The sequence below is a fragment of the Convolutriloba macropyga genome, chromosome 3 (assembly GCF_964194025.1).
Source record: "Convolutriloba macropyga chromosome 3, txConMacr16.3, whole genome shotgun sequence".
Classification (NCBI taxonomy): Eukaryota; Metazoa; Xenacoelomorpha; order Acoela; family Convolutidae; genus Convolutriloba; species Convolutriloba macropyga.
The window spans coordinates 34,974,803-34,999,062 of record NC_134470.1 but is presented as its reverse complement, the minus strand read 5'-3'; the positions used below and the strand labels follow the sequence as shown (position 1 = coordinate 34,999,062).

General features: G+C 34.9%; 1 protein-coding gene across 4 annotated transcripts in view; it reads left to right on the top strand.

Annotated features, from left to right (window-relative positions):
- The first annotated feature begins 1,563 nt into the window (after nt 1-1,563).
- Nucleotides 1,564-24,260, top strand: part of LOC142336162 (uncharacterized) — a 103,804-nt gene continuing 81,107 nt past the window's right edge. For 2 of the 4 annotated variants that reach the window (XM_075384769.1, XM_075384772.1), the window contains exons 1-3: nt 1,754-1,982; nt 18,151-18,356; nt 18,831-18,934. In XM_075384769.1, coding sequence (XP_075240884.1) covers nt 1,869-1,982; nt 18,151-18,356; nt 18,831-18,934 — 424 coding nt within the window. In that variant the 5' untranslated portion in view covers nt 1,754-1,868. Of the gene's footprint in view, nt 1,627-1,753; nt 1,983-18,150; nt 18,357-18,830; nt 18,935-24,260 lie in introns of those variants that run through there. The other 2 variants (XM_075384770.1, XM_075384771.1) reach the window with 2 other exon arrangements.

Below are 24,260 nucleotides of genomic sequence, written 5' to 3'. Positions count from 1 at the left end.
TTTTTTGTGATTAGTATCTTTTATTCTTTGAGCCGTGATTTGAGCTTCTTGTAAGTAAAAAAAGGTTACATAAAAACCTTTACAGAGCGGAAATATTTTGAAAAAAGTTGCGCCCCATTAAAATCTCTAACAATTTTTCTCGTGAGCACCCATGGCGAGATAGAGATCAAACCAGATGTTGCTGCGCGTCCAACAAATACTCATTTTTTTCAAATGGTTGCGCAATAGATCAATTTTTCTGTAACATTGTTCAGTTTGTCAAAAATAAAAATGCATTTTGTTTACTTATCGAGTTTTAATTAGCAAAAAACTGGCGAAATCATAATTTCAGAAGACTCTCAAAGCGAGCAGGTGTAGAACTAGCTTGTTTGTCAGCTCAAAAAGAATTTGTTTGCAGTTTTAAGGTATCTACTTCTAGCAAGTTTAAAATAAGTGGGCTAAAAAAGCAAATTTGGTCTCCAAAATCGAACTTTGGAAAATTTAGCGAAAATTCTAGCGAAAAAACTCAGATCGATGAATTCAGCAACCCTCCTCTATCTTCACAGATAAAATTAATAACACTACAGCAAAAAATTTGAACTAATTTTTGCAAAATTGACGGAAATGAGGTCAAAAATACCGAAAATGTGAATAAAAACAGATGAATTACGTCAAATATTCACAAAACTTTAAACCTCGATAACTCCCTATAAAAAACGAAAATTGAAAAAATCTTTTTAATTCCATATTCTACGCTGGACGGGTTTTTTAATGATCCCACTCACAGCTCTACGATTGTTATATCGATCGACCAAAATTGTCTGAACAAAAAAACCCATTTGAGTATATAGTTCCTCCTCCACTAAAGTGGGTCGGAACAATTATGATTTCGAAATTGTGTGATGGCCTTAGTTTTGCGAAAATACAGTTACCTCATATAACCATTATATTTGGCATTGATACAAGGAAACATGCCACTCTGCTGATACAATTAGAGCAACTTCTGAGCTTCTGAGTTTTTTTAGTACCATAGTTGCAACGTAAAGCACGTTCGAAAACTCTCAAAGGTGTGCGAAGCGAATTGATATCAATATGCTGATATCTTCATGTCTTCATTGATGAATTTTGACATTGCGTTGCAAACAATACGTTGCACGATGTAGACACATTGTAAACGATGCGTTGAATGATTGCTAGCGTTGCAACTTTATGGCAAAAACCATATAAAATTCTGTGCACTTAAACTTTAATCAATCAAATGTTCAATATACACGAAAACATTCATCAATGTGATCATTCATGAGAGTGGACACATTTGGCTCCCATGGCTAGCGTTTCATCAGCTTTTTTCTGTAGGTTTAAATTTAATCTTGATTTAAACTCTGGCATTTTATCTTCTGGCATTGCAGACTTTCGGAATTTTTAAAACTTTCACGTGTCTTAACAAACGTTCGCTTATTTCAACTTTATGAGAACCGCTGACGGCTTTGACCAAGGTGCTCAAATTTTGCATCCTTCACACGTTTGAAGCATTTAACTGAACGTTATTCTTCTCAATTGATTGTTGTTCAGGCTGACCTTCAAATTTTTCACTCCTTTTCATTATGTAAATTCATTCACCTTTTGAAATTTTAACTGGCGGCTATAGTAAGTCCCATAAAGTTGCAACGCAAGCGAACGTTCGATAAACTCGGGGCATGCAAATGAGCGATGTTTCGCTAGATATCTCCATGTTTTAAATTTGAACTTTGACCTTTGAAACGTTCAATAGCGTTGCAACTTTATGGGATTGACTATACTTTAACATACGAATAGAACAAATTCTAAGATTTGCATTGGTTGAAAATTCAGTTTTAGAGGATTTTTGCCTGTTGTCTTGCTTTCAAAAAATGATTACCGAAAAGTACTGGATGGATAATTTACCTTTAATAATTCCTTTGTTTATTCTCAGCACTTTATTTATTCTCTTTTGTTTGTTTATCTTATGTAGGCAACTCAAAAAGGTATGTCTACGAACAGGAAATATATCTTTTTGTAGATCAATTTTAACTGGAGAAAAATTATATTCCAGCGGTATAACGAGAGCTCACTCCTCTTAATCAATCGAGGTTACAAAAAAAATCTTTAATTCTTAACGGCTCAAAATTTGTACATATATGTTTGTCAACGAGAGTGAAAGTTACAAGTAGAACTGAAAAAAGGAGGAAACCCGGGTTGACAAAAAGTTTTAATCATAGAACTTTCATATTGACTTCATAAATCAAAAAAGTTTTAAAAGATTGGTAAGACTATAACTTTCCCATAAATGAAAGTTCTATGACTAAAACTTTTCCATAAATGGAAGTTTCATGACTACAACTTCTCCATAATATGGAAGTTCTATGGATACTACTTCTCCATAACAACAGAAAGGAGGCATTTAAAGAGTCTTGGTTTTTTCGTGAGTCCTCATGAGCTTCTTAAACTACAAGGGAAAACAGTTTTGACTGTTTTTCTTGGAGAATAATCAAAAATGGAGGCTCTTTTTTTCCAAGACATATATAGCTAAAATCTAAAATCCCGGATAAGCCAGGAACATTATAGCACATCATAGAAGAAAGAAACAACGCACAAATAAAATACAGCACATGGGAGAAGGTGCCTGTAAGGGCACAAAGGGATGAACATTTAACAAAAAATCAACTTTTTTTAAAAAAAAACATTTTACCCCCCCCCCAAAAAAAAGTTAAACCAAAACGCCAAACCAAAAAAAAATCTGGTGCCATACAATCCTTATGGATAGAAGGCACTGCCAAAACAATATGGGAAACATTGAACAACTAGTTGACCCAGAAGGTCTTATTACATTTTTTAAATACGATTGACTTTTTGAGAAACATTTGACGAAATCGCAAAACCTGACTTTATTTATCACTTAAGCAAAATTTTTTGATTCATGGCCAACGTTAGCCTAACGCACGCTAGTTATACCAATTTGTTGAACCTTAGTGGAGGATCACAACTAAAGCATTTTTGATATTGACAAAAAATAAATAATCTTATATGGATGAATTTTGTAAGCAAAATTATTGAGATGGGGTGGTTCAATTCTCGATGAGGTAATACTTTGCCTGATATCAGCTGAAAAACACAAACTGTGCTTCCAAAAGTTTGGTTCCTCGAAACAACTCGTTGGCAATAGCAATTGGTGTTTTCAAAAAAAAATTAGCTACATTAACCAAAGTTTTGGGTGTCCGGTTTACCCCAAAATTTTTTTGGAAGAACACTGGAACCATGTTCTATCGAATTGCCATTGACCCATACTTTCTTGCTATACGCTGGTCTGTTTTGCACCAAAAATTTGAATGGCAAGATAACATTTCTTCTTAAGGAATAAATTAGTTGTTTTACGGAAAAAATTGAACCAAAACTTTTCTATGAAGTTCTATGACTACAACTTTTTCCTTGTTGATTGCTATTTGCAGTCTCATTTGATGCATTGGCTTTTCATTGAATAATTCAGGGCAGGCAAGGAGTTTTTTAACTTGCAAAAATGTTTTTCACTTTTCAAATTTTCTTTTTCTATGAAGTTCTTTGACTACATTTTTTTTCATAATTCTCTGTTCGCTTAAGACTCAATTTTTCATTTTTTCTCAAGTTAGGTTTTTGAAACATAATTTTTCCCTCCTTTTCATGATGTAATAAAAATTTTCATAAAAATTTAATTCCATAGAACTCCCTTTTATGAAATTTCTATGACTACAACTTTTCATAGACGCCATAAAATGAAGTTGTAATTTTATAACTTTTTGAATTTTGGGGTCAACCCGGGAATATAATCAGACAGAAACATCAAAGGTATAAATAATATTGGTAATTCAAACGATAAATTATCTGCGTTCCAGAACACGCTAACAGAAACAGTTTCACTTCAATTCGCTTAAACATTGACTCATATCGACAAAAATTGGCAGATACTAATTGCCATAAGACCTAGAGAACTGCCTAGTGCGCTAACACAATTACAAAATTTATTGAGAATTTATGAAAATTATATTAGAATACGTCTGCATTTAGACGATTATTGTTCCGACCCCTCTTGAGGGGGGAGGAACTATATACTCATGGGTTTTTGTTGTTCAGACAATTTTGGCCGATCGATATAATGATCGCAGAGAGTTGTGAGTTGTATCATTAGAAAGCCCGTCCAGCGTAGAATATGGAATAAAAAAAATTTTTTCAATGTTCGCCTTTTACAGGGATTTATCGAGGTTTAAAGTGGCTCTTTTAGCCACTTGCTTTACTTTTGCTGGAAGTAGACAACTTAAAATTGTGGCCATATTTTTAAGCTCAAAAGCTAGTTGTGCTCCCGCTGGCTTTAAAGAGTCTTCTGGAACTATAATTTTGCCAATTTTTTGCAAATTTAATCTCGATAATAAAAAAATGCCTTATTTATTTTTGAAAAACTGAAAAACTTTGTACAGAATTGATCTATTTCGAAACTGTTTCTACAATTGAGTAACGTTTCTAGACGCGCGGCAATATTTGGGTTGATCTTGATCTCTTTGATCCTTATGATGAAAATTTTTTAGATTTTAATGGGGCGCGACCTATTTTTCAAAATGTTTCCCCTATGTAAATGTTTTTCATGTAAATTCCGGACAAGAATTTCAAGTCAGGGCTCAACTAATGACAGAGGCCATTTGCATTAAACAAGACGCAACGAGATTATATTATGATTTCAGAGTTAAACTCCTGGTTTTTAAGGCTGTGACCAATTGATTTGGTAAAAATTTCATCGATTTCTTGCGTTTTGCTTTAATTTTTTGTACTTTTCGTAGCCCATTGACTTAGCGTCCCAATTCAGAGATGCAGTTAGCTTTTACAAGGTAAAATGGAACCCAAATTTTTTTTTCAGTTTTTATCTAATGTCTGTTATGACTTTGAATATATTTGGTTTGAGAAAATATCGGTGATTTATTGATTTTTACCAAAATTTTCATATTTTTCTCAACTTTGAGCGCAGTCTCAGCAAAAGCAGAGTTATATATTAATGTCGGTAACGATTTTAAATTCAACTAATGTTATTGACAATTCACCTAACAAATTATTGACAATTCTAATTAAAGAAAAGCGTCGTTGGCAATGTACACAACGCTGGAAAATGGCGCATCTGAATATATTAATTGTTTTTTTTTGAAGAGTTCATGCTTTTTGGGCTGAGACGAGTTATCTCGCAAAACTGTTTTTTTCCCTAAGTTTGTCTCTTTTCGTTGTTGTACGCCATATACCCGATAACGATAGATCCCAATAGCTTCTCCAGGACTAATAACCCAACCTAGTTGAAGATTTCAGTTTATAGCTGTTTGTTTAATGATTTTAAATTAAAATTAAAAAAGATTTTTTTTCATCTGCTTGTTTGCTTTTAATTTCGTCACGATGTAACTCAATCTCGCTCATTAGATGTCTGAATTACTTCTGTTGATTCAAAAATTTTTTGTGCTTGCTTATACATTGTGGTTGATTAATTCGACCACTTAGTTTCATGAAAAGTTTTCGATATTTCCATACTGTTCAAATTTTGGGTTTCTTTTTGTTATGTCTAAGTAGTCCTTTTTACAAGGAAGACTCTTTGGTTTTAAGATGAAGAAACAATGATGATTTACAGTTCTTGCAGATAACATCTTAGAGTTATACATCTTTGAACAGCGTCATGTCGTAAAATTGAAGTTTCGGCTTTTATGTATGTTTTTTTGGGCTTGTGACTGTCTCAATTCTAACAGGCGCAATTGGCTTGCTGAGGTTTTTCATCTTAATCCGTCGTTTTCTCTTGTCATCCTAGATCTGTTTTGATTTTTGAAAATATTTGTTTTCAAAATTAAATTTGGATTTTTGAGCTTCGTCGTAGCTCAGTCTCTGTAGACACAGGCACAACGCGTTTCCAGTGAGCTTTAATTTAATCTTTATAACGGTTTTAGCTTCAGATATTTGTTTCTTGGCATTGCTACTACTGTTATCACGAGATTTCAAAAAAGATTAGATTTTTATATATTTGTACATTTCAAAGAATTTTTGGTTTCTTTTTAATTATAACAACAAACGTTGATCCAATTGAATTTGAAAATTTGCGCTATCAAAACTTGGATGATGACTAGTTTCAATTGCGGACTATGTAGATATAAATGAACATTTTAGTGTTTTCAGTTGATATCCAATGACATTAATAACTGTGGAAATATTTCTTTTCAAAAATGAAAAATGTATTTTTGAACTTCGCTCTTATTTGCTCTTTTCTGTCGACCTGTTGACCAGTCGCATTGGGGACAGGTCCCATGTCTTTTCTAAAGAAGTATAGGTCAAATGTTTTTGCATTGGTTTTTATCTGATGCGATTTTTTTTGTTAAATCTTTTTGTAAAAAATGTTTGTTGTTTGATTTTTATTATTTTCCTCTCTAGTAGTCCTATTATCAACAATTTTCATCGGCCATCTAGCGTGTCATTATCGTATTTCTTTGGTTGTTTATTGAACGATAGGTATGTTTGTGAAAGTTTCCTATCTCTTCATCATTTGGTCGCGAATTAAGTCAAGAAAGTGGATGAGCGGGGTCGGAACATTATGTGCGTACGCACATTACCGAGCCTCCTTGTTCATGGTCACACTTTAGACCCCAAGATAGAATTATGCCATTTCTTTCTAATCAACACAATTGTTACCTTTTTCATGAAAACTGCAAAAAATACTTAGTGCTTTTAGATGACAAGATAATTTTTGGCTTCCCCCAAATAAGTGATTTGCGAAAAAGGGAAGATTTGTGAAAAAGGAAAGATTTGCGAAAAACCATGCTGCTGTTCTGCTAAAAGGCGTTAGAACTCTAAGTTTTAAATTCTTCGCCAACAGCTTGACTGATCAATAATATCATGCTGAAGCGAAATGTCGTACTCAAACCCAGCTTCATTTCGAAAATTAGAGGTACCATTTCTGCGTTACCCAACAATTTCTCGCTAAGAGATTGCACTGCACTGTAACAAGTTTAAGTACTATTACCTTGTCAACTGATAGCCGAGAGGTAAGGTGTGTGATTCACACGCCAATGATTGAGAGTTCAATCCCCTGCCTCCGTGAAGTTGTCTGTGTAAGGATGAGCTCTTACTTAACCATAGCTTCAGGTTGACCATAGCCTGACCACTCCTGGCTGCAATTATGGTACCACGTGAAAGTTTCAGACGCAAAAAAGGGGCCATAGTCACCAAAAAATAGCAATGCTGCTCATAGAAAGAATAGTCTGAATTGTGGGGAATAATAAGAAAAAGGGCAGCTGAGAACAGGCTACTGTAGACCTAACGCTGTTCCGCTGCGATTACGCAGGAACCAACATTATTATTATTATTATTATTATTATTATTATTATTATTATTATTATTATTATTATTATTATTATTATTATTATTATTATTATTATTATTATTATTATTATTATTAAAAATGAACCACTTCCTCGAATCAAGACTGCTAGTGCCAGACTGAGCGTAGCACAGAATGCAACACTACAGTAAACTTCTCAAATTTGTCCGAAATTTTGTCTTTGTTCAGAGATGAAAAGTTTTTAGACTATCAATTCTGCCAAGCTCAAATTGAAGTGATTTTTTGGAAAAACTTTGATTGCAACATTTTAAAATATGAAAACTGAAAATTTGATAATTTTAAATATTTACCATCATTTTCACATAATTTCAAGATATTAACAATAAGCTTTGTCTGTGAATTTGCATCAAAAACCAGCTTCTTACAACGTTGAGGTTCGCGAAGATCAATCAGTTATAAAAAACTTTTGCGATAGTAATTTGCGAATAGAATTTGAAGCGATGAGTTTACACTCCAGAAGTAGCAAAAGAGTAAATGACCATTTTCTCACCTTTTATCATTATCACTGAAAATATGCGCGACTAATAAAATTTCCATCAATTAGTCAGACGCAAGATCAAGCTAAAGCTAAAACGTTTTTACGAAGATCTACCTAAGATTTTTTGGTAACAAAACAGTTTATAGTTATTTTTGATTCATTTGACTTATATTCGGTCGTTTTGTAAGGTTGAGGAAATCAAATGAAGTAAAACAAAGCAAAATAATTTCTATTGAATAGTAAATTTGCAAAGCGTAATATGAATGAAACCATTATTTTTTATAATTTTTGTATTGAGAAACAAGTTCGTTTCATTTACCTCATGCAGGGGGATTTTGTATTGTGATGAATCTGTCAACTGCAGAAAGTACGTTTTAAAGTCAACTAAGCGTAATTCGACAAGACAATTACAGTTTTGACAAAGATAACATTTTTCGTTCTTTTTCTCTCAAACGAAGATGTTTTGTTTTTGTACCTATTTCTTTGTACCCAAAGAGTCGAAAGAACCATAGGGCGATAAATGGGAATCATATTAGTTCTTATAGGGAATGAAAATTTAAGCTTTCTCTTTTAAAAAATTAAAAGATTAATTCTCTTTAATATCGTTTGTTCAACTTTTTGAGTACCATACGGTGTTCTATAATTTTTTTCTTTCTTCTATATTAAACGCGTGAGCTGTAAATTTGGACATATTTTTTGCATGTTTAAGCGGCCTCTCGAAGCTCATGTTTAAGAGCCGCATTGAGCATCATGGTTAAACGAACATATTGAGAGTGTTCAATGACCTAAAAGGCTCAAAGTAGATGGGTGAGACCCGAACGTGGGACAGAAGACTGTTAGTCAGATGAAGTTACCACGAGACTAAGAGGGCTTGAAAGTATGCTCGCCCAGAGGGAGGATTTACTGTCCTTGGTACTACGTGCATTTTCATTGCTCCCGAAATAAATTTGAAGTTCTTATTGTAAACGTTTGTTTTTCTGCAAAGTTTTAGCCGTAGAGGCTCTGCGCTTTTCCAGAGCTCTGTTAGCTTTCCAATAAATATTTCGCGCTTTACTTTTTGATTTTTTGCATGATCTCAAATGCTCTCAATCTGAACTATGTTTATTGATAAGATAAAAGCAATTGTAAGAAACTGTGGTATGAAGTAGTTATAGCGCATTTGGTGAGATACAGGACTGCTAATCTGAGTGTCTAGAGTTCGAACACGTGCCGGTTACCCTTCTTTTTGTAGATGTAAAAATTTCTAATTAACGCCATGAGGCTTGTTGTTCGAGAGCACTTCTTGCGACGCTGATTCGTTTTATGTTCCTGTGTGTTTGGGGGAAGAAAATGCCAATCCTAATTATTGAACGCGTGAGCTCTTAAATTGGAGCAAATTTTTGCAAGGTTAATGGGCCTCTCAACGCGCATGTTTAAGAGCCGCATTGAGCAGGATGGTTAAGCGAACATATCGAGAGATTTCAATGCTCTAAAATGCTCAAAGTAGATGGGTGCGAACTAAACCTGTGACAAAGGACTGTTAGTCAGGTGCAGTTACCACGAGGCTAGGAGGATCTGAAGGTATGCTTGCACAGAGGGAGGATTTACTGTTTTGAGTACTACGTGTTTTTTACTTGCTCCCGAACTAAGTTTGAAGTTCTTATTATAGACGTGTTTTTCTGTCAATTTTAGCTGTACAGATTCTGCGCTACTCTAGAACACTCTTAGCTTTGAACTGAGTTCACGCTTTATTTTTTGATATTTGCGTGATTGCAAATGCTCTCAATCTGGATTTTTTTTGACATGATAAAAGCGATTGTGAGAAACGCTGGTAAGAGTCGTTATAGCGCAGTTGGCAAGTTGGAAGACTGCAAATTGAGCTCAAGGGTCAAGAGCTCTCCTATTGTAACATGTTTTAGGGGTCTCTAATCATGGAACTTGACGGGAAAAAATGAGTTTTGAGACGCGCTTTACCATCTTTTTTAGGTTCCTTATATGCAGATTTTGCGCTGATTAAGCATGCGGTATAGCAAAACAAAGTTGATTATACCATTGCCTAGAAATTTGCTGTAGAAAGAGAAAAAGACACGTGCAAAACACATAGACAGCCTAAGTTGTGAGACCTGTGGCAGTTAAACAAGGGGCATAGGTTCAAACACGAGTGTGTGCAAAACAGAAACTTTTACTTCTTTTTAGGTTTCTTTTCTTGTAAATAATTCTCTGATTATGATTTTGCGGGCCTGCTAGTTTTGATTTAATTACATTAAGAAGAAAGGGAATGTGAAAGCTTGAAAGATGTACGAAGAAGGAAAAATCTTGCAGAGAGTAAAACGATGTCCTTAGTTTTTTTTGAGTACTTAGCTTTTCTGGCAGCAGCAGTAGCAGTATTATATTTCTTTTTCTGTTAACGACAAGATTCGGTTAATCGAATGTATTAGTTATCTATGACGAAATTTCTAAAAGTTACATTTTTATATTTTAATAATCTACAATCCAATCTCCCTGAACACAACCCCAACTCTTAAAACTCTTCGTTGTCTTGTTGTGCACAAATATGTGCACAAAAATTTGCAGTTTTTATCCTCTTAAGGCAACAAAATGATGTTTCTCGTTTTTTTTTCGATGGGTTAAAAGGGAGAAAATGCCAATCCTATATATTGAACGCTTGAGCTCCTAAATTAGACAAAATGTTTGCATGGTTAAAGGGCCTCTCAAAGAGTATGTTTAACAGCCGCATTGAGCAGCATGGTTAAGCGAACATATGGAGAGATTTCAATGACCTAAAAGGCTCAAAATTGATGGGTGAGAACCAAACATGTGACCAAAGACCGTTAGTCAGGTGCAGTTACTACGGGGATAAGAGGGCTTGAGGTCTGCTGGCCCAGAGGGCGGATTTACTGTCCTGCATACTACGTGTTTTTAAATTGCTCCCAAAAAAAGTTTGTTGTTCTTACTGTAGAGGTGAGTTTCCTTCAAGTTTCAGCTTACAGATTCTGTGCTATTCTAGAACACTCTTAGCTTTCAACTAAGTTCACGCTTAACTTTTTGATTTTTGTGTGTTCTTAAATGCTCTCAATGTGAAATCTGTTGACACGATAAAAGCGATTGAAAGAAACGGTGGTATGAGTCATGATAGCGCAGTTGGCATGTTGGAAGACTGCATATTGAGCACAATGGTCAACAGCTCTCCTATCGAAACATGTTTTAGGGGTCTCTAACCATGCAACCTCTCGGAAAATGGGTTTTGTGACGACCTTTACTATCCTTTTTAGGCTCTTTATATGCAAATTTTGCGCTGATTAAGCATGCGGTATAGCAAAAACAAAGTTGTTAACGCCATTGCCCAGAAATTTGCTGTAGAAAGCGAAAAAGACAAGTGCAATACACATAGATAGCAAAAGTTGTGAGACCTTTGGCAGTTAAACGGGGGCATAGGTTCGAGCACGAGTGCTTGCAAAACAGAAACCTTTACTTCTTTTAAAACTTCTCTCTTGTAAATAATTCTTTGATTATGATTTTGCGGGCCTGCTAGTTTTGATTTAATGACAATAGGAAGAACAAGAATGTGAAAACTTGAAAGATGTGCGAAAAAGGGAAAAGTCTTGCGGACAGTAAAACGCTATTCTTCATTTTGGAGTTTTTAGCTTTTGTAGCAGCAGAAGCTGTAGCAGTAGTAAATCTCCTTTGTTATTGACAAGATTCGTATAATCGAATGTAATAGTTATCTACGACAAACTTTCGACGAGTCTTTTTTCATATTTAAAAATCTACAATCCAATCTCCCTGAACCCAACCCCAACCCTTAAAACTCTTCATTTTCTTGTTTTTTTTTGTATAAACAACTCCTTTTTCCGTTTTGCAATAGAATTTACAGTTTTTTATCCTCTTAGGGCTACAAAATGATACTTCTCGTTTTTCTCCACGGTGGGTTAAAAGGGGGAGGAAAAATACCAATCCTATATATTGAACGCTTGAGCTCTTAAATTGTACAAAATATTCGCATGTTTAAAGAATCTCTCGCAGCTCATGTTTAAGAGCCGCATTGAGCAGCATTCTTAAGCGAACATATCAATTGAGTTCAATGACCCAAAATGGCTCAAAGTACATGGGTGAGAACCAAACAGGACAAACGCCTCTTAGTCAGGTGCAGTTACCACGAGGCTAAAAGGGCTTGAAAGTATGCTGGCCCAGAGGGAGGTTTTATTGTCCTGCATACTACGTGCTTTTTTATTGCCACCGAACAAAGTTTGGTGTTCTTATTGTAGACGTGTTTTTCTTTCAAGTTTTAGCTGTACAGATTCCGCGCTATTCTAGAACACTCTTAGCTTTCAACTATGTTCACGCTTCAGTTTTTAATTTTTGTGTCAATCTCGAATGCTCTCAGTCTGAATAATCTTTATTGAAACGATGAAAGCAATTGGTGGGAAACGGTGGTATGAGTCGTTATAGCGCAGTTGGCAAGTTGGAAGACAGCTAATTGAGCGCAATGATCAACAGCTCTCCTATCGTAACATGTTTTAGGGGTCCTTAATAATGCAACTTGTCGTAACAAAAATGGGTTTTGAGACGCGCTTTACCATACTTTTTAAGCTCCTCTTATGCAGATTTTACGCTGATTAAGCACACGGTATGGCAGAAACAAAGTTCTTAACGCAATTGTCCAGACATTTGCTGTAGAAATAGCAAAAGACAGGTGCAATACACATAGATAGCGTAAGTTGTGAGACCTATGGCTGTTAAACGAGGGGCATAGATTCGAGCCCGAGTGTGTGCAAAACAGAAACCTTAACTTCTTTTAAACCTTCTATACGTGTAAATAATTTTTTGATTATGATTTTGCGGGCCTGCTAGTTTTGATTAAATGGCATTAAGAAGATCAAGAATGTGAAGGCTTGAAAGACGTACGAAGAAGGGAAAAATCATGCGGAAAGTAAAACGCTGTTCTCCGTTTGACTAATTAGCTTTTGTAGCAGCAGCAGTAGCAGTAGGAAATTTCCTTTTTTTGTAATCGACAATATTCAGTTAATCGAATGTATTAGTTATCTATGACGAACTTTCTACAAGTTATATTTTTATATTTTAGTAATCTACAATCCAATCCCCCTGAACCAAACCCCAACCCTTAAAACTCTTCATTGTCTTGTTTTTTTTGTATAAACAACTCCCTTTTCGAATGTGCAATAATATTTGCAGTTTTTATCCTCTTAGGGCCACAAAATGATATTTCTCGTTTTTGTCTACGATGGGTTAAAAAATTTGACTCTCAAAAAGCCGGATTCTCATATAAATACCCAATTTTGAAAAAAAAGCTTGAACAACAGGTTAGGAGCAATCAAGCATAAAATTAACATTTTTCCATTAATCAATCTTATGAAAGCAAAGTTCCTGGAACTTAGGAGAACCAATGCTTACTCTGAGACTATGAAACTATGAAATTCCCAAGTTTTCAATGTATCAATGACTACAAATCTCTGCTTAAAATTGAAATCCATAAATATTTTATGAACTTCATAAGTTGAACGAAGCATTAACGTGACGCTTATTCTTATCGAAAGCGACAATCTGCTCTAGTCCAAAGCATATATTGGCAAATTTTTCCGGTATAATGTAAAATTTGAAAATGTTTGCAAATTTTCACTGCTGAAGTTCAAATTTGCAAATTTTGCAGAACAAGGCAATAACTTCAAATTACAAATTCTTAAGATATAATAAAACAAATTGTTGAAGCACCAAGGGCTACTGCATGACATATGCCATCTCAGTCGGATGCTATAACATTACCTGGTTTCTACATCTCCTGGACAAGAAAAAATTTAGCCGACAATTCACGGATCATGAACAAATATGATCATTGTCACGCTTTGATTGGCCAACAAACGGCATCCGACCACACACCCACGATAATCAAGGTCCACCGAATTAGAGATCTACCGACCAATGGTATTTTCGACCAATTAGAATGAAAATGTCGGCTAAAATTGTCATTTTCTCCCTGACTAAAGTCGCTGCCGGCCAATATTCCTAGCCTCCAGGAATCTTTTAAACTAACTGATAAACGCACGACATGCAATTTTACATAGTAATTTTCGCGCATTCGAAGTCAATTTTAAAGCGTTTTCGATTTCTTTCGATTTATCGACTCATAATCAGCAGAAGTTATTGGCACATAAATCCAAATTCACGAAAACTGACAACCCTACTTACATGTACATACTTTTACAGAGAAATGCCTGTTAAAAATTTGACACCTTTCGGAAAGGAGCTTAGGTCAAATCTGTTCAACTTGATAATATTGCTTTTGAATTAACAAATTGCAAAAGATTGCTTAAATTGGTGGAGGAATGATCAAGTTGAATATATTTCACGTGGAACTGAACTTCTTGCGGATAAATGACAAATTAATATCTGGATTTAATCGATAATTTATCCCAATTGAGAGTAGTTTTGCAAACAAGAGGAGTCTGAAAAAATTTAAGTTTGAATGATTTCGTGCCCAAAATTGTGAAAATAAGCTTAAACGAACGAAGTGAAAAAATTTAAGACCGGCAGAAACGCAAATAACCGTAAAATAATAAGAACATATGCAGGTAATTATCTGCACGCGGAAAAAATGTGCCCAATTTTTCATTATAAATAGGCTCCCCTGTATAGGTGGTCTCAAAGCTTCAGTTTTTATCCATGACCAATAAATTTCTTGACTTATTTGCTTGAGAAACGGGATAAACGGGTTAGAATTAGAGATCTACCGGCCAATAAGAACAAAAATGTCGGCTAAAATTGTCATTTTCTCCCTGACTAAAGTCGCTGCCGGCGAATATTCCTAGCCTCCAGGAATCTTTTAAACTAACTGACAAATATAAATGCACAACCTGCATTTTTACATACTAATTTTCACGCATTCGAAGTCAATTTTAAAGCGTTTTCGATTTCTTTCGATTTATCGACTCATAATCAGCAGAAATTATTGGCACATAAATCCAAATTCACGAAAACTGACAACCCTACTTACATGTATATACTTTTACAGAGAAATGCCTGTTAAGAATTTGACACCTTTCGGAAAGGAGCTTAGGTCAAATCTGTTCAACTTGATATTACTTTTGAATTAACAAATTGCAAAAGATTGCTTAAATTGGTAGAGGAATGATCAAGTTGAATATATTTCACGTGAAACTGAACTTCTTACGGATAAATGACAAATTAATATCTGGATTTAATCGATAATTTGTCCCAATTGAGAGTAGTTTTGCAAACAAGAGGAGCCTGAAAAAATTTAAGTTTGAATGATTTCGTGCGCAAAATGGTCAAAATAAGCTTAAACGAACGAAGTGAAAAAATTTAAGACCGGCAGAAACGCAATTAACCGTAAAATAATAAGAACATATGCAGGTAATTATCTGCACGCGGAAAAAATGTGCCCAATTTTTCATTATAAATAGGCTCCCCTGTATAGGTGGTCTCAAAGCTTCAGTTTTTATCCATGACCAATAAATTTCTTGACTTATTTGCTTGAGAAACGGGATAAACGGGGTAGAATTAGAGATCTACCGACCAATGGTATTTTCGACCAATAAGAATAAAATTGTCGGCTAAAATTGTCATTTTCTCCCCGACTAAAGTCGCTGCCGGCCAATATTCCCAGCCTCCAGGAATCTTTTAAACTAACTGTCAAATATAAACGCACGCCCTGCATTTTTACATAGTAATTTTCACGCATTCGAAGTCAATTTTAAAGCGTTTTCGATTTCTTTCGATTTATCGACTCATAATCAGCAGAAGTTATTGGCACATAAATCCAAATTCACGAAAATTGACAACCCTACTTACATGTATATACTTTTACAGAGAAATGCCTGTTAAAAATTTGACACCTTTCGGAAAGGAGCTTAGGTCAAATCTGTTCAACTTGATAATATTACTTTTGAATTAACAAATTGCAAAAGATTGCTTAAATTGGTGGAGGAATGATCAAGTTGAATATATTTCACGTGGAACTGAACTTCTTGCGGATAAATGACAAATTAATATCTGGATTTAATCGATCATTTATCCCAATTGAGAGTAGTTTTGCAAACAAGAGGAGTCTGAAAAAAATTAAGTTTGAATGATTTCGTGCCCAAAATTGTGAAAATAAGCTTAAACGAACGAAGTGAAAAAATTTAAGACCGGCAGAAACGCAAATAACCGTAAAATAATAAGAACATATGCAGGTAATTATCTGCACGCGGAAAAAATGTGCCCAATTTTTCATTATAAATAGGCTCCCCTGTATAGGTGGTCTCAAAGCTTCAGTTTTTATCCATGACCGATAAATTTCTTGACTTATTTGCTTGAGAAACGGGATAAACGGGTTAGAATTAGAGATCTACCGGCCAATAAGAACAAAAATGTCGGCTTAAATTGTCATTTTCTCCCTGACTAAAGTCGCTGCCGGCGAATATTCCTAGCCTCCAGGAATCTTTTAAACTAACTGACAAATATAAATGCACAACCTGCATTTTTACATAGTAATTTTTACGCATTCGAAGTCAATTTTAAAGCGTTTTCGATTTCTTTCGATTTATCGACTCATAATCAGCAGAAATTATTGGCACATAAATCCAAATTCACGAAAACTGACAACCCTACTTACATGTATATACTTTTACAGAGAAATGCCTGTTAAAAATTTGACACCTTTCGGAAAGGAGCTTAGGTCAAATCTGTTCAACTTGATATTACTTTTGAATTAACAAATTGCAAAAGATTGCTTAAATTGGTAGAGGAATGATCAAGTTGAATATATTTCACGTGAAACTGAACTTCTTGCGGATAAATGACAAATTAATATCTGGATTTAATCGATAATTTGTCCCAATTGAGAGTAGTTTTGCAAACAAGAGGAGCCTGAAAAAATTTAAGTTTGAATGATTTCGTGCGCAAAATGGTCAAAATAAGCTTAAACGAACGAAGTGAAAAAATTTAAGACCGGCAGAAACGCAATTAACCGTAAAATAATAAGAACATATGCAGGTAATTATCTGCACGCGGAAAAAATGTGCCCAATTTTTCATTATAAATAGGCTCCCCTGTATAGGTGGTCTCAAAGCTTCAGTTTTTATCCATGACCAATAAATTTCTTGACTTATTTGCTTGAGAAACGGGATAAACGGGGTAGAATTAGAGATCTACCGACCAATGGTATTTTCGACCAATAAGAATAAAATTGTCGGCTAAAATTGTCATTTTCTCCCCGACTAAAGTCGCTGCCGGCCAATATTCCCAGCCTCCAGGAATCTTTTAAACTAACTGTCAAATATAAACGCACGACCTGCATTTTTACATAGTAATTTTCACGCATTCGAAGTCAATTTTAAAGCGTTTTCGATTTCTTTCGATTTATCGACTCATAATCAGCAGAAGTTATTGGCACATAAATCCAAATTCACGAAAATTGACAACCCTACTTACATGTACATACTTTTACAGAGAAATGCTTGTTAAAAATTTGACACCTTTCGGAAAGGAGCTTAGGTCAAATCTGTTCAACTTGATAATATTACTTTTGAATTAACAAATTGCAAAAGATTGCTTAAATTGGTGGAGGAATGATCAAGTTGAATATATTTCACGTGGAACTGAACTTCTTGCGGATAAATGACAAATTAATATCTGGATTTAATCGATCATTTATCCCAATTGAGAGTAGTTTTGCAAACAAGAGGAGTCTGAAAAAAATTAAGTTTGAATGATTTCGTGCCCAAAATTGTGAAAATAAGCTTAAACGAACGAAGTGAAAAAAATTTAAGACCGGCAGAAACGCAATTAACCTTAAAATAATAAGAACATATGCAGGTAATTATCTGCACGCGAAAAAAATGTGCCCAATTTTTAATTATAAATAGGCTCCCCTGTATAGGTGCTCTCAAAGCTTCAGTTTTTATCCATGACCAATAAATTTCGAGATTTATTTGCTTGAGAAACGGGATAAACTGATCAAGTTGGAGGGTGCCAAGTCCACGAGCAGTTCCTTAAGGCTTACTAGTCCTTAAGTACGCGATTCACCAAAGCTGTTGAAAAGACTTGAATTTCCCCAACCCTCTCATGTATAGGCGGAACCCCCCCCCCCCCCCCATCGAACATATAGGCGCAAAAATATTCTGAAAAGGACAATTTGTGGTTTGGACGACATCCTCATTCTTATGGCCCTTCACCCTCATCCCCCACACTTTCATATTCCCCTCTCTCAATACATGCCTTGCATTAAGGCAGGTCTCAGTCCGCTCTCAAAAGGGTTTATGAGGTAATAGTTGGTGTAAATTGTCATTTGCAGAACGTAGTAGCCAGTGCTACCAGATCCCTGTACAACTTAACGGCCAGTCCCAGACCAAAACATGCAAACAACCAGTCCACGTCTACTGGCAGGTCAAGTGTGAGAAGATCTCTGCGTCAAGGAGTTGCTGGAGTAACCTCTGACGAATCGGAGGATCACCCTGGCTTCGAGCTGATAGCGTCGGCAATGTCGCCCAACACTCAGAGGTTGGTGTATCAGTTTATACTTATCAGATCACACCTAAGAAGCATTTTCCAATCTTAACGGGTTGAGTTATTTTGTGGAGTTTGATTGCGGATGGTAACTATGGAATCGTCAATTAGTAGCCACTGAAAAATGTTCGGTTGCAATTATGATTGCAAGAAAATTGGAAAAATGTTCCAATAGGATTCATTGAGTGGCAATCGATAGCTGAATACGTAGCAAATCTATTCATGCTGTTCCGCAAATTTTCTCAATTTCAAACTGTCTGCTCCAGAAATGTAGCCAGTGTCGCCAATGAATTCCTCAAACGAACTCAGATCTTGTCTGTATATTAATTTATCAAAAATTTATTCTAAGCTTTTACAACCTGATTCTCCTGCACGCGGGTTTTCAAATGAACAACGTGACATTTGCAAGCATCCAAATAAGCCTGAGATTTGCAACAAAGTTATGACATGAGCATCCAGTTTTTTTAGGTTGACGAGAGCACAGGATATCCATATGGCACGAGGAGGAATGTGGAGTTCTTCGGGACTTCCAGGTACACTTCGTCATTTAACAGCTGATTATTACAAGACAGGTAATAAAAAATAACAGATGAAAAAACGATAGGTAAGAACTGTACATGACCTTCACTTGCCTTTTTTGTACAAAAATGTTATCAAAACTGTGTTAGAGTCTTTCGTTATAATGAGAAAACTATAAATGTTCGACTGAATAATAATAATAATATATTGTTTACGGATTACGCATAACACAAATGGGCATTTACATAATTTATTTTTTTTCAAATGTCAAATGCGCTTCGAAAGGACACAATTGACTCCTATGGATCGTTCTTAGGTGCCGTTTGGAGGAAGATAAACACAGTTTATTAGATAAAAGGACTTACTATGTGTTTAAAAAACTTCAAAGAAAACAAAATTACCATTCTTTGGAATTCAACGGAATTCAACGAAATTCAACAGCAGCTTTAGCTGTTCGTAAACATGAAGCTTTTGTGTGCTGTAAATCGCTTTTGTTCTATTCGCGTATTTTTGTATTTGACAAAAGTTTTTCGTAAAAAAGATATTTCTCAGCAATCTGTTTACTGTCATCAATAGGCTGTAGGATGCTTTTTGCAATAAACTAGGTCTCCGTACTGTATGACTTGCTGTACATATGTCTTATTAACTCTTATAGTATGCGGTACTTTCAAGAGCAAGCGATAAAAAAAAGCAGTGAACTGGTTCACTTTTTTCTGAATGTTATTGCTATGTTCAGTAAAATTTAGGCGGTGATCTAGAGTGATGCCAAAATAATTGAAATTTTTCACAATTTCCATTTTCCCGCATATAATGAAAAGCCGCCTTCATTGGTTTTCTTTTGTCTACAAGACATTGTCTTTGTTTTCTGACATTTAGTATTAGTTTATATTGCTCCTGCCAACCTGTAACATTGTTCAAAGCCAATTGATGCTTGCTATCTATTGCTATTTGAATTGCCGTGGTTTATAGCGGTATCGTCGGCAAAAAGACAATCTGTATTGTTTTCGTTTTCACAAGAAATGTCATTTATATAAAAAGAACAGCAGCGGTCGAAAAATGGAACCCCGTGGTACTCTAAACGACACTTTTCTAGATTTCGAAAATTTTCCATTTACTTCTATCGTCTGTTTTGTCTTGCAGAAATGAAGCTATTGTGCTCAAAGTTAGGCCCTCAAACCATAGTTTGAACACTTCTCTAGGAGAATGCAATGGTGGACTCCATCAAATGGTTTTGCTAGTCCAGCAAAAAACCTTGATTTCATTTGGTTTATTTTGTTTATTCGCTCAAGTATCTGACAATGAAACAATTGCGTCGGTAGTGCTGTGGTTTGATGCGAACACAAATTGGTTAACTTTTAGTATCTTCAATTTTGCTATATAGACTTTAATTCTATCGAAAATTGGAAATTCGATTTTTTCGTGAATGATGGGTAAAAAGAAATTGGTATGTAGTTCGTTGGTTTGATCTTGTCTCCTTTATGCAGTGGTGTTATGGATGCTATTTTGAAAGACTTGGTATATTACCTCAAAACTTCATCAAAAACATTGTTTGAAAAGCATCCTCAGAACCGGGGAAATACTTGCCGAAACAGCTTTGGTAAAAAAGATAATTCAAATTATAGCAATCTGCGCTGTACTTTTCTTAGTTTTAGCAGTAGCCGAAGTAACTTTTATCAATATTCCTGAAACACATAGAATTTATTTCTTCAATTTATATTACATTCAATTCTTCAACCGACTTTGCGTGTACTATCTCTGCACACCGGTTAGTCACTCGTTAGTAATTGGCCGCTCAGATTCAAAATTTTTGTGAAGAAAAAATTTGAGCTCATTTAGATATTCGTCTATTTTATTCCAGCTTCTTGTCAGTATTTGAACACTTTAAGAATTTTTTTCTCCTTTTACAAGTTTTAGTCCCCCGTGTAAGGGTCGCTGATTAAAGTTTTCTCAAAGACCTTTTCGAATTAAAATTGTAAAAAAACGTCAATACAAGGTTTTGTCGTGTTTCGCGCGTTGGTGTTTGAGGTTCTACAAGAACCAGAGCGTTCATTTCCATCTGGTTAGTTATCAGAGTCAATTTTAGCGGTTTCTTCAACAAATTACCTTTTAGGTGGCGGCACACGCTATGCAGAGAACGGGGTGCTGTACTTATTTGATCAATACAGAAAGAAAGTTTTTCAAAAGGTTTCTGCTTTTGTAGCAATGGGGGGGATTGTAAATACACGTTAACCAGCAGTTGCATAATTTTTGTTAACTTTACACTGATTGAGCAGTTAATTAATTTAGGGTTACTATTTTTGAGGTGCTTTTTCTTTTCTCTCATCCCATCAAACCGAAACAATTAATTTTCTATTGTTGCAGTTTTTTGACATTGAATTCTTTTTTATCACTGTTATCAGCAACTTTAGTAGTGCATAAACATGAAGCTTTTGTGTGCTTTAAATGTTGTTTTCTTCGCGCATTTTTTTTTGACAAAAGTTTTTCCGTAAAAAAGATTTTTCTCAGCAATCTGTTTACTTTCATCAATAGGCTGTAGGATGCTTTTTGCAATAAACTAGGACTCCGTACTGTAAGACTGGTTGTACATATGTCTTATTAACTCTTATCATTCAAGAGTTTTCTCAAGTGATAAAACATAGTAGTGAACTGGCTTAGTTTTTTCTGAAAATTTTTGCTATGGTCAGTGAAAAATAGGCGGTGAACTAGAGTGATGCCAAAATGAATGAAATTTTTCAATTTCCATTTTTCCCGCGTTTAATGAAAAGCCGTCTTCTTTTGTCTAAAAGACATTGTTTTTTTTTCTGACATTTAGTATTAGTTTATATTGCTCCTGCCAACTTGTAACATTGTTCAAAGCCAATTGATGCTTGCTATCTATTGTTTTTGATATGCCATGGTTTTTATGGCGGTATCGTCAGCCAAAAAGACAATCTGTATTGTTTTCGTTTTCACATGTAATGTCATTTATATAGAAAGAACAGCAGTGGTCCAAAGATGGATCCCTGCGGTACTCTAAACGATAACTCTCTGGTTTTCAAAATTTTTGCATTTATTTTTTGGTCTGTTTTTCTTGCAGAAATGAAGCTCAAAGTTATACCCCTCAATCCATAGTTTGAACTCTTCTCTAGGAGTGTGCGATGGTTGGCTTTATCAAATTTGTTTTTTAGTCCAGAAAAAACCTTGATTTCATTTGCTTTTTGTTTATTCCCTCAATATTTTCTATTTTTCTAATAAGGAAACAATTGCGTCGGTAGTGCTGTGGTTTGATCTGAACCCAAATAGGTTAGCTTTTTGTATCTTCAATTTTTCTATATAGTTTTTAATTCTATCGAAAATTAGAAACTCGATCTTTTGGTGAATGATGGGTAACAATGAGATCAGTCCGAAGTTCCTTCGTTTGATCGTGTCCCCTTCTTTATGCAGTGGTATTACGGATGCTGTTTTGAAAGACTTGGTAAATTACATCAAAACATCCTCAAAACTTTGTTCCAAAAGCATTGTGAGAACCGGAGAAAAATTTGCCTTTTGAGCTTTGGTAAAAAAGACGTTCAAATTATAGCAATCGTTGCTGCACTTTTCTTAGTTATAGCAATAGCCGCAGTAGCTTCTTTATCAATTTTCCTGAAAAACACAAATTTTATGTTTCGCTCTCTGTGTCACTTTTGGTGGAAATTTTTCTGCTAAATTCGCTCCTAATGTACCGAAAACTTTATTGAGTTCATCAAAAATTTCAACAAAGTTCTTTTCTGCTGTTTTTTCTTCCCCACTGATGTTGACTACTTCATTAACAAACTGAAAAAATTTCCGGTTTCTGTTTTCAACTTTTGTGCTTAAAAGCCCTTCATAAAACTCTAACTCTCGTATTTTTTACTCAACAATTTAGAATGCTTTTTGTACTCTTCTTTATTACTTTGAGACCTTGCTGTTAAGTAACGCTTCCAGAGTTGGCATCTTTTGTTTGAACACTATTTTACTTCTCTATAAACGCATTCCTTCTAGGCGCCTTGTTTTGATGGCTTTGGTGATAAAAATTATTCAAGCATTCAAGCATTCAGTTCATCAACCAGCTTTGCGTGTACTATCTCTGCACACCGGTTAGTATCAATTGTTATTAATTGGCTGCTCACAAATTCAATTTTTTCTGAAGATCACTTGGATCATCGTCTAGTTTATTCCAGCTTCTTGTCAGTATTTTAATCATTCAGAATTTTGCTCTCCTTTTACAAGTTCTAGTCCCCCTCGTTTAAGGGTCGCTGGTTTAAGTTTTTTCAAAGAGTATTTCAGAATTAAAGTTGTAAAAAAACGTCAAAACAGTTTTTTTTCGTATGTTTCGCGCTTTGGCATTTGAGGATCTACAAGAACCAGAGCTTTCATTTCCATCTGGTTTGTTATCAGAGTCAATTTTGCCGATTTTTTCAACAAGTTAACTTTTTGGTCCCAACACACGATTTGCAAAGAACTGGTTGCTATACTTATTTGATTAATATATGGAGAATGCTTTTCAGAAATTTTCTGCTTTTGTAGCAGTGAGGGTAATGTATATACAGGTCAAGGTATATCCTACCGCAAGTTTATATTTCCAAACTAATAGCTGGCAGAGTCTTTGTATAAACTAATGTTATTCTCTTCTTTTTTGCTTTAGTTGTACAGAAACAAACAACACCTCTTTTTCTGTTGGATGTTTCGATCTAGGGGTAGCTCTCCAGAGTTAGTCATTGCTTTTGAAACTTTTTAACAAAGTTTCAATGAGGCAGACTGCCACTGGCTCTAACTCAGGGACTATTAACAAATTCGAATTCATCAAAGTATTATTTAAAGAGGGAACGTTTTGATGTATTCACTCCTGTGCCGTTTTATCTGAAGTATCTTCGTTTTTTAAAACATCCTTTAATGTTCTTTTGTCTGCGTTTTTAGCATTACGCCTTACTGGTTTTTATCTGGATCTCATCCTAACAGCGCATTAGTTTTTTAAAATGAGAGGAAGCACATCCAAACAACTAGTCCTAAGAAAAGAAACAGGAAACTTTAGGAAATTGCCAGTGAATAAATCGTCGGAAACAAATTTTTAAAAAAGAAAAACAAACACTTGATATTTTTTGTAGATTGCTACTAGTTGCTCTAATAGCTCATTGGAGACCGCAGATTTTCTGTATAGGCAGCAAATCCCCTTCTTGCAACCTGTGCGGTTTGCGGAGATTGCAACTAGGTTAAAAGGCACCAACGGAGAGCACTGGTAGGTTCGTAGCTTTAAAAATTAATTTTATCAATAAACAGCTAAATTAATCATTTAGTACTTCGTTCCTACCAATTGTATTTATCTTTCCGTGAGAAATCAATTTATTTTTGAAGAGAATTAAATAATTGAAGTTCATTAAATTA